The sequence below is a fragment of the Centropristis striata genome, chromosome 1 (genome assembly GCF_030273125.1).
Source record: "Centropristis striata isolate RG_2023a ecotype Rhode Island chromosome 1, C.striata_1.0, whole genome shotgun sequence".
NCBI classification, from domain to species: Eukaryota; Metazoa; Chordata; class Actinopteri; order Perciformes; family Serranidae; genus Centropristis; species Centropristis striata.
Window position 1 is genome coordinate 37,617,146 of NC_081517.1, and position 16,671 is coordinate 37,633,816.

Sequence of the window (16,671 nt, forward strand, 5' to 3'; positions counted from 1 at the left end):
GATTTTCTCATTTAAATGCAGCCTCCATTAAACATTGATTTGAGCTTTACTATTGATGTGCCAGGTGGCCGGTGTTTCGACGTATTCTAATATGCAGCCCCTCTGCAGCAATACATTTATCCCAAAGAGTCAAGTGAAAGAATAAAATAAGTTGCCTAGAGCTACAAGAGCTGGGTGTCGGTTCTCAGTATCTTAATGGTTTCCAGCACTCAGTAATGAATAATATTTGATCCTTTACCCAGATCTTAAAAAAAAGACTGCTGTATGGCTTTGCCCACAGCAAATCAGCATAAGTGTTTTTCAATTTAATGACATGTGATTGGCCCACTACCGCAGCAGCTACAACACATAAAGGTTTGGTGTGGTGAACCCAGGTAATTATGAGCCAGGCGGCGCTGCTTATAATAACCCATGTTGATGTTTGTTGTTATGGCAACCTGTAGTGGCCACAGTAGTAATGATGTCACAATAGGAAAGAAGGAAATAAGACAATGCAGTGTAAAGAACAAAAAAGGCAGCTTAGGAAGGATAGAGGGGAGGTAAATGGGTCAGACAAATCCTGGACTTTGACCCAAAAGACCCATTTTTGTGTCTTGTTTCAAAGTAAATGTCAAGAATATTATTTTAAGTGAACCTGTAAGTTAACTTCTGTATGTAGATACATCACCTACCTAACTGTCCAGCAGTTATGTACGTTAGTTTTTTAACCCAAACCCTGTTTTTTCCCCTAACCTTAACCAAGTTGTTTTGGTTTCAAAAGGTTAATGACGTGTTTAATATAAAGCCCAACACATGTTTAAAACAATAGTGCAACCATTTATCAGGGTTAAAAAGACTATATCATATCATGTTTGTGCATTTGTGTAAAAATAATTTGGTTGAGGAGGTGTGGTACGGCATTTTATGCAACTGAATGCTTCTATAGACGTGGTAGACATCGAGTTAAGTTTAAAAACATGTTATACAATGAAGTACTCTACTGGTATGGCTTTAAGGGTCAGCAATGTCCCTGACCTCAATGCTGCTCATGATCAAGTAGTCAGCATGATACACTTTAAAACATCATACAGCAGTGTAGGGGAATCAAGTAATCTTTTATAATTGAGTTAATGTAAAGTTTTTTGGAGTGTTGTATTCATTTAAAGTTAATTAAACTTTAAAAAATCTCATTTTCATATTCAGACCATTCGTCTGGAGCCTTGGCTTTAAATGAGTTGAATCAATGTTCTACTAAACGTTTGCTAAGTTCATTAATTTAAGTTTCTAAGGAAATGCCATCAGCACATTAGCCGACTTTCCAGCATGAATTTTTTTTTAAGTTAAAACTCTCCAGAGACCCCCCAAAAATGAGGAAAACAGATTTTCTGTGTTTTATATAATTGTAAACTGGATACTTTTGGGTTTGGGACTGTTGGTCTGATAAACATGCAATAAGCCTTGGTCTCCTTTTAGATAATGAATTAATTAATAAAAAAATATCAGCAAATCATCTGATAATGAAGTAATCATTACAAGCAGCATCAGGTAATTACTTAGTTGATTGCAAGATTATGCAACTTGTGGCATGATGATGTCCCAAGAGAAAATGCTTAATGAGTAATAAGTGGATTTAAGTTGCAGACTTACGCATTCAGAGATATATTTTGGATGCATTCCTTTGCTCTAAGTGGGAGGCGTGGACAGATGTGTGACCCTGGAGGCAATCTGATTAACAAGAGTGTTAAACACCCCAGAAACACCAGTTGGATGAGGCGAAAACAAACCACAGAGGAAACATAAGGGTGTACACCAAACACGAAGAGTGGCAGATACTGTATTGATTTCATCGCTCTCAGAATCAAAGCCATATTTTCCTCTGTCAAACTTTTATGAGCTGGTACTGTTATGAGAGATTTACACTTCAAGGACTGCATGTCTGTTTTTAGTGCCAGCTCTTTTCACCTGCCAAATCTTTTCACCGTAGCGTTTATTTCACTTTCATTACCTTTCCTATACAGACAAATCTCAACACCTGAATGGGAAATCATTTGAATTAATCTGATTATGTTCATCATTAAATTAAAAGCCACTCAACTGTCGAGAATAATAAGCCCCATTTGAAGAATCCCTATCATTTTTGGGGAGTGCTTCACCTTTGGTGCTGATGAGAATTAGATCTGTCATACAGCATGGTGAGGATAGATGAATACGCTCTCGCTGCACAAATAAACTCATTATAGGGATAATCTGTTTAACAGTTTGGCAGCACACTTCCCCTGCTGATCCAATCATTTTAATAAGATGATTATTCCTTGCAGGTGGATTTAATTAGGTGTAGTTGACCTGCTGTTAAGACACTATAAAAAGATTTGTGCTGGAGGAACGGCGGCGCAGACATCAGAAGCAATACAGCTGCAGCGCCGCCAGATGCTGCTTTCTTCTTTTTCCCAATTTTTTTCTGAGCCAACTATATAATTAATATCACTTCAAGTGTAATAGTCTCAAGCTGCAGTTGATGTAAGTATGCAATTTCTTCCTATATCTGTTTTTAGAATATTAGCTAATATCTGGACCTTTCACTGCTTTTATCTCAGTGAAGGCACTTTGCTGTCTCTGATGATTTGATTCAGTCTACGTGTAGACAGACACTTTACGGTTGTTGGTTTAGAAAGTGATCCCTTTTTATCGCTGTCTTCCTTGGCTGTCTGCTGTTAACAATCATGCAGCTGCAAGTACATTCATCAAGTATTGCATGCGTGTCATCATACTGTGTATTTGCACTTAAATTACCATCTAATTACCCCAAATTGTATTTGTTTTATCTATCTTCTCTTTTATAACAAGGTCATTAATGAGGTATGAAGTAATATTTGACCTCTATGACCACGAAGTGGGGACTGAAAAGAGAACTCATCCATTCTGTCCTCCCCTTGAGTGCTGATAATAATGATGCATAGAAGAAAATCACATTCTGTCTGTAAAGATGATTAAGCAAGTCATTTGAATAAATGTATAAGCAGATTCAATATGTTACAATCTAAAATGCTATCAGTGTCTCCTCATCGCTGGTGCTGTCTTGCAGGACTGTCCTCCATTACTGATTCAATGAAAAGGGGATGGAGATTAACAGGAAGGTGTTGCATGAGCAGAAACGATTTTAAAGCAGCATTAAGACCTCAGCACCTGGCTTGATTTCAATAAGTGATTGTTTGGGTCCAATCAATAATGTCACCAACCACCTGCAGGTTATTTTGCTTTTATCATGGAGCAAAAATCTTGCTCAGTTAAATGAACAACAGTGACGAATGCTGCACTGTTTTTTACTATTTATTCTGCACAATGCACTTTTTGAGATTTCAATAACATTTATTTAGTCCCAAAGGTATGAGGCTCAGATCCAATCAGATAACCATTCAGAGTTTGTGTCTGGGGGAGATCTTTGGCATAATGCTGTGGTCTCATAGAGCTGCTCTGTCTTCCAATTTCTTGTGATAAAGTTCAACTTTTGTTCAAACTTTAGATTTAGTGTGCAGCACATTCATGTAAATGTGGATTTGCTATATTCAAAACACCTATATATCAATATATTGTAGTCCAGTATATCACCACTACCAATTACTGCATAGCTACTTTATTGCATTTTCTTTAGATTTTACTTAAAGAGGACCTAATATGTTAATTTTCAGGCATATAGCTGTAGTCTGGGTTTCTACTAGAACATGTTTACATGCTCCCAAAATAGCCCAGTCTGCTCTGATTGATCAGCGTTTCCAGGTTCCACTTGTGCTCTTGGCGCCCTGATGCTGTCATTACAGCCAGCAGAGAAATGACTGTAACGGAGTATAGTGGCATGTTTTACAATGAGAAACACCAATAGAAGCTTCAAAACCAAAAACTATACCACTGGTCATGTTCCAGCAAGAATGTGATAAGAAATTGAAGAATTAAACAAGGTTGACACCCAAGATTCCAGGTTTCCCTGAGTATATAATGTAAACAATATAGTAACGTGTCTGGAGCGGGTGATATGTAGAAATGTGACACAAACTGACGTCACTTCAAGACGAAAGTAAAAAACAACTGTAGGAACGAGCGTTCAGGATGGTTGGAGGGTGAGGTTTTTTGCTCATTGGGATGATTTTTTACACGTTTGCCTCGTTATTTAACTGTATGAACATTGTGATATAATACAAGGTTGCCCATAAAGTAGGAATATTGTTTTTTACCTCTTTCCGTGAAACGATAAAGTGTATATCTTCTAAAAACTTTATAAATCAGTTTCTTCCAAACATATCACAATTAAATGAGGATTGTGTCTGAAAAAATTGTGTCAAAATTATCCCAACTTTATGGGCAACCGTGTAAATTCAGTTGTATGAGAGAAAAAAGGAAAAGCACAATAGGTCCCCTTTAATAAACAGCTCTTGCACTGTTTCTGAAGATATTTTAGTTCCAAAAACACTATGTTCCTGTTTACTTTCCTGCCACCAACAAAGGTAGAGTTATTAGACAGTGCTGTACTGGTTACAAGATTCTCGCAGTGAATTATTGTTGTTAGCTACTAAAATGTCTTGTACCAATACCCATCCAGGGTGCCTATTTGCAGATAAGGCCTTTGACAAGTGTTTCTGTCCTGGGTAGAGTTAGCAGGAATGCAGTAGACTTGCATAACCTCTTAGCTTAAGTTACAGCACCATTCAATAGGGAAAAGCTTGAACGATTTGAAGCGTGCGAAGCAATGAGAGGTAGCTGTATCATCTTCCTGTCACTAAACAATAGGTGTTGTTAGCTGACTGCCGGAGGAAAGGTTGCTGGATGGATACACAGAGAGGGGAGGGGCTGAAGTGTTTGTAGTCAAGCATTGATTTGCCTCTTTAAATGGTAACTCCGGTCTACCTTTGAACCTCCAGATACAAATTAAGAAGGGATCCTCTGAATCCGGGAGATACTGTAATTCTCTCAGATCCAATTTCACCCTCACGACAAAAAAGGAATGCAAAAGAGAGAAGAGGACAGGAGGAGAACCAAAAACACTTTCACTGTTTCTCCCATGTGCCCCAGAATTTTTTCTGATACTCAGCTCATGTCCAATTCCCACAAGTGTAATCCTCTTTGCTGCATAATGTTCCTCTTTACTTTCCAGGAATGTGGTGTGGTCAGAGGTGTTCTAATCCATTGGTTGGTGCTTTTCGTTCTCACTACATCTCTCTCTCTCTCTCTCTCTCTCTCTCTTTCTCTCTGTCTCTTACTGTCCTCTTTACTCTCTCTCCACCCTTTATTACTTTATCTTCAATCAAACCCCCTTCCACCAACTCCCCCATCCCCTCTAACCCATTTCCTTTTGTCTAAAGAAGAAGAGCTGGACTATTTAACCCCACCAGTGTGGGCCAGTCACCTCCCTCTCTTTCTGCCCGTGGACCATCAGCCAGCGAGAGTAGTGATGGAGGGTGAGATTCGTCGATCGACCTCCCTCCCAGCAGCTTCTCCTCTTTTATCCCCCTCCAAGCAACATGCATGGTGCTGCACTGTGCGAACTGTGGAGGAGTGAATGTCAGTCTCGCCTATTTTCCTGACGGCTTCCTGTCCTCCCCTTGCAGAAGAGACACCACCCAGGACTAGATTTTCAGTAGAAATGCCAGCATGAATGCCAAGCATGTCACAGTCTTCACCACTCTACTTCTGCCTCGATTTCTTTCACTCTCTACTCCGAGAAGCTTTTTTTCTCAGTATCAGAAGAGCCATCATACATTTTTCTTACTGCTCTGCCCCCTTCTTCTCTCCCATTTCCCCTCTCCTCTAGTTTTTGAGCACCTGGAACAAAGAGCTCCTCCTTCCCTTCAAAACCATCGACATGGACACAGCACTCATGACTCCTCCATCGCTGATCAAAAAAAGGCCTCAAGTTCTTAGTGTTATCTCCTTTAGAGTCAAGCATATTCCCAAGAAAAAAAAGCCTTCTGCTAATCTCTCTGTCAGTGATAGAGGCGTGTCGGGAATGTAGCATAGCATACCTCAGTGGAGCTGACCCAATAAATCACTCCACTTTGCATCCCTTTAGATGTGTCTCAGCAGTTCATCTACCGTACAGTGAACACCCCAGAGGGGCTCTCCACCTCTGCTATCTCACAGGTTTCTGCAGTCCTGGGGCCGTGTCGAGCTGTCAATTGGTGGTCACGTCTATCTGTTATCTCTCAGTTTTTTCCATCTCTCTGTGTCCTCTCCCCGTCTTGTCCTTTGTGTCCTCCTCTCTGTGTTTTGTCTCCTTCTTTCCACACGGAGGAGGCCCTGGCTGTGTCTTGTTTCTGGCATGTGCTGATGCTCACGGAGCTGCCGCTGTCTGAGAATGTGACCATTTCAATAATCCCTCATTTACATTTTTAAGCTGTTTTTCAGTGCAACAGGGCAAGTGGAGACCTTATCCTCTGCCACACAGACAATGGACAGTGTTGCTATGGTTTTTCCGTAATGGCAGTAATGAGAATGCCAGTTGTTTACTGTGAAACCAGGGAGGAAAACAGGCTTGACGCTGCTAATTAAAAAAAAATGGTGTGTGTGTGTGGAGTGTTGTGGGAGAAGGAGATGGATGTAGGGTTTAGATTTTCACTGTTAAAATGAACAGAGCTGTCTCACTAGGAGAGGACAAATCATTTGGACTGAGTCCGTTCTGAGCAAGCCTTAACATCAGTCCAGAAAGTGTTTTTTTCCAACAGGCTTTTAAAAAGGCGGCCTCCAACAAAGTGGCCTCCATATTCATGTGGCGTGCACCAGGAGTAGCGCAAACAAAGTGGCAGTGCACCTTGCTTCAGGCAACAAGCACAAATACAAACAGAAAACAGAAAATTTCGCCTCAAATATTTATTTAATCAAATAACATTTAGCTGTCCTGTCACACATTTCCTTCTTTACAAGAGTAAAAAAATAAATGTAAACACTCCCAAAAAACATGGACGTCGTCTCCATCACGCCATCCACAGGTTTCTGAAGAGATGTTGTGAAGCTCATGTAGTGGCTCCAGCCGTCGCCATCTTGACAGTGCCTGACTCCACCTGATTCCTATATAATCCAAAACTGGACAGACTGTGGTGGAACAAATGAAGCCTATTTGCTGAAAGACGTCACCTGTGATTGGAACCCACCTGTCACTCAAAGAAGCCATGTCCTAATGTCTTTAAATCTACTTGCCTGGCTAGGGTTAGGGTTAGACTAAAGATAAAATTTGGAGCCAAAGCTCATAGAGAACTTTAATGCATGTATGAGGCTTTGTTTGGTAGCATTTATAAATGTTTGCAAATTTGTAAACACTTTATTTAAACCTGTAAGGCACTGAGGTTTCCCTCATTTACAGTGACGACGAGTACATTTACAAACAATACAGAAATACAAAGTAACAAGTAAAAATGCTATTTAAAATGACCAAAGCTAACAGTTGCAGACAGCTGCAGGAAAGTCTGCAATCAAGCTACAAAATTGAAAAAATGTTATGGGCATATTGATCCTCAGTGTGAGTTGAAGATCATTCCAGGTCGCTGACTGACCAAGTTCAATCAGCACATGGGGAACTGTGAGAGTAAACCAATTGTTTGATCGTGTCATATGGTGTACATGGTTCCAATCAAGAAGTCTTGTTAAGTGCTTTTCTGGTAATGGCCTTAAAGATAAAAATGTACCAATGTGTCTTTCGCCTGTTTGCCAGAGGAGGCCAGCGCACTTTATCATTTAAGACACAGTGATGTAGGCATCACCAGTCATAAATCTAAGAGCAGAATGGTATACAGAGGTCTAAAGGTTGAGGGAGCTTGTTTAGCATGTGGCTAAAACACAAGCGAAACTACATCCATTCAAACAAACAAATAGTTATTCGGTCTAACCCTACCCATCCACTGGCAGGCAGGTGGGTTTTAAGAGGTTAATTATGCATGATTAGCTGCCATATATAAACGTTCACCCCCCTCACAGTTGGAATGGATATGAAAATTAGCTATAGAGACAGAACCCGTTTTTTTTGTACCAGGCTATAAACATGTTCATTTCTGCTGTCAAGTTGGGCTTTTAATCATAGGGGTCTATGCGGACTGACTCGCTTTTGGAGCCAGCCTCAAGTGGCCATTTCGAGGAACTGCAGTTTTTGCCACATTGGCTCCAAGGCTGTCGATCCTAAATGTCTGCTCCTTGTTATCCTAACTCTTGTATTCAGTGAAAGTAACTCTATAAATGTTTCACTATACTAACCCCTCGTGTAACAACTGCCTTCACAAACTGACCCCTATATATCCAGAAGAATTTATGGTCATGGAACAAGCAGACGGTCATTCCAATAGCCTTTTGAATCAACCAACATGGCTTTAGTAGACCAGAAGTTACCATTAATAGAAGGGGGCGACTGTGGATATACAAACTGGGCATCTGCTCTGTCATTCATCCAAATTAATCTATGGTATCTCTTAAATGTAGGAGGTATGTGGCACTCAAAGAACGCCGCCGGCATATGTGCATGGAGCTAAACACGGAGCCATTTACAGTGTGGTCGGCCAAGATGAAAATGACCCCCTCGTGTGCCCATGTACAGTGACATGAAATCTATTTGTGCTGGTTGTACTGTGGCCCAGAAACAGGGGGGTGATATTCATAGTTTAAGCTATTTATATTGCTTGGAGCCTGTGTTATCATTCCACGGTGATGGATTCTTGTGTACTTACAAGTTGGATTTCCCCCTTCTGGGCCCGGTACTCCCAACGGACCACACATTTAAGTGAAGAGTGGGGGGGGGGAATGTTTTGGTATGATGATATGAGGATGAAATATGTGAAATATTCGGTCCGATCAATACCTGTTTTCTTCATAAACATCCATAAGTCTTTAAACTCCAGACACTCATTAGAAATTACTTAGGGACAAGCATTGGACCGAAGCCGAGCGTGGCAGCCTTTCATAATCTGAGGCTTTTAATTTGAAAGAATATTTCAAACATTCAATAAAGTTAGGCTCAATAAGATGCCAACTTTCACATTAAAGTAATTATAACTTACACAGCTACAGTATGATATTGTCTGAACAATATGAAGTCATTGCTGATGAATTATTGGAAGAACATTGTGCTTGATTTGTGTAAATTCTCATGGGATTTGAAATGATATTTTACCCTAAAAGCCACTTACTGTGATTCAATGAAAATAAGCTAAAACCACAGAGAAGAGGACTGCTATAACATGCTACTAAAGTAGAAGTACTGTTACTTTTCCCAAGTGTTGGTAAAAGTAAGAACTTCAGTTACACTTTTGAACCTATCCTCTCATTTCAGCGATGCTCTCCAAGAGTAGTGACACTATTTCCTTTATGAGAAAACTTAATCTTGAAAATTGCTTTAGGAGGGAAAAAACAGGGTTGAAGAAAACTGAAATGAAATATCTTCCTCACTGTGTCAGAACAGCATAACTCCAGGCTACTCTATAATCCATCTCTTTCTCAAAGTGTGAGTGCGGAGAGAGTCGCGAATGTACTTGAATGAATTATTGAGTGAACTCGAATAGAACAAATACACAACAAAGATTCTCAATTTCAGTAATGAGAGTAATTAGTTACTTTCCACCACAGCTAATGACAGCACAATCAATATTCCATTAAGAACAATGGGCATCCAGAATAGTTATTGGTCTTTTTCACAGCAGACATTTTGACTTGTGTTTGTTGGAAATGCTCCGATGTTATAATAATAATAATAATAACTTTATCTATAGAGCCTTTGATAGGAGAGAGTTTATAAAGTGTTTTGACAGACAAAGGCAGGATGCCCAGAAGGCAATATAAGCAAGACAAAATTATACAAACGCATAGCTTAGAAAAGACAAATGGAAATCAATAAAAACATGTAAAACATGTCAATGAATGAATATAAGCTATAAACAGACTATAAAAAGACAATGTTTGTAACATTTTAGTCTAAAAGCTCATGTCAGGTTAACGTCACCTAAAATAGTAACAAAAAACTATTTTGCTCATTAATGAATTAACATTAACATTAACATTAATTGACTAATGTTATTAATCACACCTGTGTGTGTGTGTGTGTGTGTGTGTGTGTGTGTGTGTGTGTGTGTGTGTGTGTGTGTGTGTGTGTGTGTGTGTGTAAAACTGCCTGTTGTGAAAAAAGGCAATAAAGCTATCTAACTCTTTTTGGTTGGTTTGGATGCTGTGGTATAAAAGACTCTATCAAGATTAAATCGAAGCACATTTCTTTAATTAAGGCCCAATGGACCTCTTAAAATAAGTGTAACTAATAACAGTAATGATAGCTCTGTTCCCCTTAGGTATGCCAGAAACAGCATGCACACTATCAAAACCCTGTACCTGGAACACCTAACAGGCATCATTATAGTTATATGTGTTTAATACTATGACATGTCGAAATATATGCCATACAGAGCTGCAAAGCTGGTTGGTTTGCTGCAATTTACATGTTGTGAGTGTCACTTTACTTTAGTTTCATTGTTTAAAAAACAGACTGTCCTCACCCAAATAACAAGGTGTCTGTGCAAGTAGCTTGTCGACCCATATTTACCTGTGTTGCTTGGTAGCGACCTCTAGTGGTCATAGTCATAGAAAGTGAGATGATTTACTATAAAGAGTGACAAAGGATGAGGTCAGACTTGATGGATGGTTCAAACAAAAAGAGGAAACCAAAAGTTAACGCAGAATTTTTTAAATTCATGTTCATAACTCTGTGACACATATGTGACAAACATATTTTAATAAAAGACAGTTCAGAAAGGCTCAGTGATGAGTCATTCCCTGTATCTGTGTCTTGCCCCACCCTTTGAGGACACTTGGGGCAGGTCCTGAGTCTATTGAAACCAATGGGAGAAGTGAACACAGATTACGACCAAATAAATATTGGACTCATTTTGACCTGCTTCTCTCTCGAAAGAACACATTCTCAAAAGATGTCCATAAAGTTTGAATAAGATATTCTGACATTGTGATTTATTTTTTGACTGATAAAGTGTATATCTTCTCAAAATGTTATTAATCAATCAATTCCAAACATATCACAATGAAAATGAAACCACAATTAACAGAGGATTGTGTCTGAAAACAAAACTATTCCAACTTCATGGGCGACTGTGTATCTAATGTTACCAAAAGAAAATATAAATACATTATGCTTGATACTAACAAAACTTCCAAACACAGAAAACAGGCGATCCTGCCTACTTAGGAGTAATGTATTCCTTTTCTTACTATTGGTGCAGCTTACTTCAACTTAAAGAGCATCTTTGTTTTAACTCAAACCATTGTCTTTTCCTAATCCTAACCAAGTAGTTCTGTTTTACTATGTTACCCCTAAAACTACCATATTATCACATCGTTCAACAGAACGGTTGGTCAGATGTGTTGTTTTCAGAATCACTGGCAAATATCCTCTTCTGTCATTTTGGTATGAGGACTTGTATAAAAATGAAGTGTTCAGTGGAGTCTACAGCAAGAAATAAACATGTTTACTCTTTAACTCAGCTGCTTAGCATTTTTACTGAAGGTCACATTAACCTGTCATTGCAGAGAGTACACAGGTGTAACTAATAACATTAATGGTGTCTCTTTTCAATGTCAGTAAGTCTTTCCAGGGAGTCAACATGCACAACAACACCAGAACCCTGTGACTGAATTATCAGAGTGAAATAAGGACACAATTAATGTGATTAGTTACACCTGTGTGTTCCCTGCTAGGACATGTCAAAATGTTTGCCGTCATAAAAGACTGTAGAGCTATCTCGCTCCTGGTTGGTCGGGCTGCTTCAGTTTTAATGTCGGAAATGTCACGTAACTTTAGTCACACAGTCCTCAAAATAAGATTTCAGTGAATTCTACAGTGAGAAGAAATGAAAAACATAGCTATATTTCTTTAATTAAACCGCCATAAACCCTCCACATGGAGGACACTTTGACTTGTCGCAGCAGAAAGTACACAGGTGTAACTAATAACATTAATGGTTTCTCTGTTCCATTTAGGAGTGTCAGTAAGTCATTCCAGTGAGGCAACATATACAACACCAGGCCCCTCCGAGTGAAATATATAAATGTTGTGCTGTGAGAAGGGTATAATGACTTGAATTTGCATAAGCATTTGACAAGTGTTGAGCTCAGGGCATATTCCTTTCTCCCAGGAGTACTCCATGCTCCAAAGTCAGACAGCATCATTTTCTAATACGGTTTTCACGGGCTGTTGTGGGTGAGATTTCTCTACTTTTATGTCTGCATAAAAAACACTGGAATTATACATACATCTATCAAAGAGCGCTGGATGTTGTCAGCTGCAGCCACACCAAGTCGTGGTGAGTCAGAGAGTATAATAGCATCTTTTATCACTTGCAGGTAATGGGCAGGTTGACAGTTGACACTGGCTTCCTGTTAAACCATCAAAGTGGGGAGTTACAGGCCTGTCAGAACACGGCACTTCCTCGAAGACACCCCCACCCCCTTCCAAAACACACACATTAACACACGCACAGACAGACAAACCCACACGTAAATGGATGGGTGAGGTTTGACATCAAGTGACCTCTTCACCTTTGCCCTCCGACTAATTTCACCTCTGTGCAGGAGGCTCTGTCTCTCTGTGTCTCTCTGCGTCCTGCAGTCCACTTACGCCGTCTCTCTCTGTCTGCAGACCTGAATGAGTGCGGGCTCAAGCCAAGACCCTGTAAACACAGGTGCATGAACACATATGGGAGTTACAAGTGCTACTGCCTCAACGGCTACATGCTGCTGCCTGACGGGACCTGTGGAAGTGAGTCTGTCCCTCACACACACACACACACACACACACACACAGACACGTGTCTCTGTTTGTATTGTTGTCTGAAATGTGGATATTTTCATCCCTGATCTATTTTCTCCCTCATTCTTTTTCATAATCTCCCTTTTGCTCTGCAGCCTGAATGTGCTACTGTGAAGCCTTTCTTCACTTCACTTCAAATATATTCATCTGAATGCCAGTGCAAGGCAATGCTGATGACATATGCTCTCTATTATAAAATACGTTCCCCCACTTGTGTGAGTACTTCTGACAGCAGCCTTGCAATCCTTTTGATAGACTGTTTTGATTAAAAACCCCGCGTTGATCCGCTTCATTACAGCAGTTCCACAGTCTGAAGGACCCCTCTGAAGAACCCTAAGAGGGCTAAAATGAAAAGTATAAAAGAAAACACAATATTTGGACCCTCGAGTGAATGTGCAGGTGTTACTGGTTGCCCTTAGGTATTCCACAGGGTGGGAGTTAATGCCCGTACATGTCTCCCTGTAAAATTCTCTTCCCCACTGATAACTATTTTCTCCTCACGTTTCCACTCGAGCATAGCGTGACACACAGTGCCTCATTTTAATTAGTTCTTTTTTTATCAGAGGTAAATTCATTTTCCCCCTTTTAAAGTCTGAATTGCTCACCACTCAACGGTTCCAGGTGTTGTTGTGTGATGATAGCATGATAGTGTTAAACACCTACCCGCTCTTCTTTTCTCCCCTGCTCCTGCTTTGATCAATAGATCGCTGTAGCATTTAATCAGCCCGGCCTGCCTCAGTCATCAAACTGTACTCCAGGGTGCCTGCAGCTGCTGAAGTAGCAACGACAGCATGAGCCTCACTTTTAATTTCCTTTTTAGGGTCTGAAGTTATTGAGAGAGGCTGAACAAAATCTGTTCCATTATATTATTATTTTTCAAGGGGTTTTGATATGCCCCACACGCCTCAACAACAGAGGTGCCGCCGTGGGCGGCGCCAGGATTTTTTTCACAGCAGTGGCTCAGTAGTTGCAATGTGATTTGTTCATCGGTTTTCTTGATAAATATACAAATGTGTACCTGAATATTTTAATGCATGCCACTTTCTACTTCTACTCCACTGAATTTCAGAGGAAAATATTGCACCTTTTATACCACTACAACTATCGGTAACGCTTTATAATAAGGTCCTTAATAACCATTAATTAACAAATAATAAGGCATTGTTCTCGCTTTAGATCCGATAGTTGCAAAAAGCATAGTTAACTTATAGTTAACCTATAATAGATGAGCAATAAAGTATATGTTAATATCAATAAGCAGACAAAATAAGATTAATAAAGGCATGGCAAAGACATAATGGGTGAGTCATGGGTGTTTATAATGCCATTATTAACACTTATATAAGCTTATAAACACACAATAATGTTAATAAGCATCTTGTAAGGACTTACAAGGGCCTTATTACTTGTTAATTAATGGTTATTACAAGGACCTTAATATAAAGCGTTACCCAACTATTTTGACATATTAGGATTCTTGCACACAAAACATATTAAAAGTACAGCTGGGACAATTAGTCAATACAATAACAGACACTGATTCCCAAAAAATGAGGAGGGTGTGGAAAAATGTAATAAAAACAGATGCATTTGTAAATACTTTGTGACCTACATTTAATTAAACACAGTACTACAAAGATCAATTATATAAATATATATTGTAAGTAAATATATAACATTTTTGATAATAAAATAAATTTGATATATTCTGATTTTATTTACGTTTTACACATTGTCCCAACCCTTTTTGGAATCCAGGGTGTATTTTGAGAACAATTTAAATTATTCTCCATGTAAAAAAATTAAATTACTACAGCTTTTTAAAGGTGAAATGTGCTGTTTTTCCTTTTAAATATCTTAATTATTTTTGATTGATTCATTTCATTTTCATTTTTTCTGCACTGAATACTTTTATTTTTGTTATGTTATTTTTAGTATATTATAAATAATGTTTAATTTTGGGGAGAGCAGATTTGTTTGTCTCTACTGGAGTTGTTGTTGTTTGCACTTCAGCACTAGATACCATTTTCAAGCCAACATTATGTTCTGCCACGGATGTATTATAAGAACTGGCTACTGGGCCCAGAGATGTGCATATTCAGTCCAATGAGAATTGCTCGTCTGGTGAATATTCCAAAAAAAGTTTTCTGGCTTCCAGGTTAATTTTGCGTATTAGCCTACTGAATATGCACAGTACTGTTTTTCTGCTGGCTCATAGACTTTATATTGTGATGAAGTTACAGGTTTTTTAATCGCTTTTCTCAGCTGGAGGAAGGTTTTACAAATTAAAAAAAACCTTCATGGAATAAAACTTCATTGTACAAAGAGTCATAAGTGACCTTATTTGCCGTGCGAGATGTCCTATCAACAGTTTTACAGGCGTCTCTTTTATAATGGTGGTGAAATGACGATGAAAGCTACTGCCTGGTGCCGCCCCTGGGTGCAGCACACATTTTGGCAGGATGGAGATGGATTATGATTCTTAAGGTGTAGTAAAAGGATGAAAGTGGGTGAGGGAGGATGAAAGCGTGCTGAGGTGTGAGCACAGGGCGACTGCGCAGCACAGGAATTTAATAATGGCAGAGTGTGTGCTGTTCTGTTGTCTGCACCTCAGGGTCAACTCGGCTAATATCAGAAAAGGCAGGCAGTGGCCTCGCACTCACTCACTCGCCCTCCGGAGGGTAGGGATAAAGTGTGTGTGTGTGTGTGTGTGTGTGTGGATTTTCCTCTTCCTTGTGGCACCAGCATGTGGTAATATATGTTGTGTTTCCCATGTGTCCATCAGACGCTCGTACTTGCGGCATGGCCAACTGCCAGTACGGCTGCGAGGTGCTGAAAGGAGAGGTCCGATGTCAGTGTCCGTCGCCGGGGTTACAGCTGGCTCCAGATGGAAGAACCTGTGTGGGTATGTCCCGGTCTTTATATTTAACTCCACAGGCCCGAAAACTGAGCCTTATGTTGCCACTCCCTTCCATGTAGAGCATCTAAACAGGAATGTTTTATTTTTATATATTTTTTTTATGTTCCTCTCAGCCTTTAAATTAGCTGAGTGATAATCAAATGAAACTGTTTTGGCAGAACAAGAAAGAAAACTTGGCAGTGAAAAGGCAATTTTGGAACTCAAACAAAACCTCTTAGCAAGCAGAGCTGAAATTCATCCAAAAATATTAACAAGTACATCTTTTTTTTTTTTACTTTGATCAAGGACCGCAGTAAGTTCTGAGAGAAACTAAATGGTGACTTTATCCCTCTTACTTCCTCCAGCTGTTACAGCAGAAATGTGATCAGGGGAAGCCCACCCCTTCCCCTCCCCCTCCCCCTCCCCCTCCCCCCCTATCCTCCTGCATTTCCTCAGACGGGTAACTAACAGATGAAGGGGGCAGTTGAGGCAGTTAACCTGTTTCAGGTTTTAAATACAAGCTGTTCCAGACTGGACTGTTCCTGTTACGCCGCCTTATAGCCATTTAACTGTGGACTGGCTAATTGGGGGCGGATTTCTAAAACAGGACGGACATCAATCATAAAGAGGAGGGGAAGGAAAGGTGACCCGCCACAGGTGTTACAACAGTTTAATGCCATGTTTCCGGGGTCCCAAGAGAAGCCGATGTTTTATGGAGAGTTTTTATGGAAAGCTTCTAATCATATTTATGGAGATGTTTCCTTCTAGGAGGCAGAGCCTTAGATGGGAGAGTTTTCATAGCTGCAGAGCTCTTTTTACTCGTGATACTGTGAAATGTTGTCGACACATGTTTGTTTAACCCATTCATGCCTGCAACAATTTTGTTTTTTTTTTGTCTCCTGTGGATATGCATATGTTGCCCAAAAAAAGTGAAGAAATGTTCAAAAGCTGTTTTATCTTA

General features: G+C 39.7%; 1 protein-coding gene across 1 annotated transcript in view; it reads left to right on the plus strand.

Moving 5' to 3' along the window:
- Positions 1-16,671, plus strand: part of npnta (nephronectin a) — a 67,563-nt gene that overhangs the window by 26,405 nt on the left and 24,487 nt on the right. The window contains exons 4-5 of the mRNA XM_059341349.1: positions 12,641-12,760; positions 15,597-15,716. Of these exons, the coding sequence (XP_059197332.1) occupies positions 12,641-12,760; positions 15,597-15,716 (240 nt within the window). The remainder of the gene's footprint in view (positions 1-12,640; positions 12,761-15,596; positions 15,717-16,671) is intronic.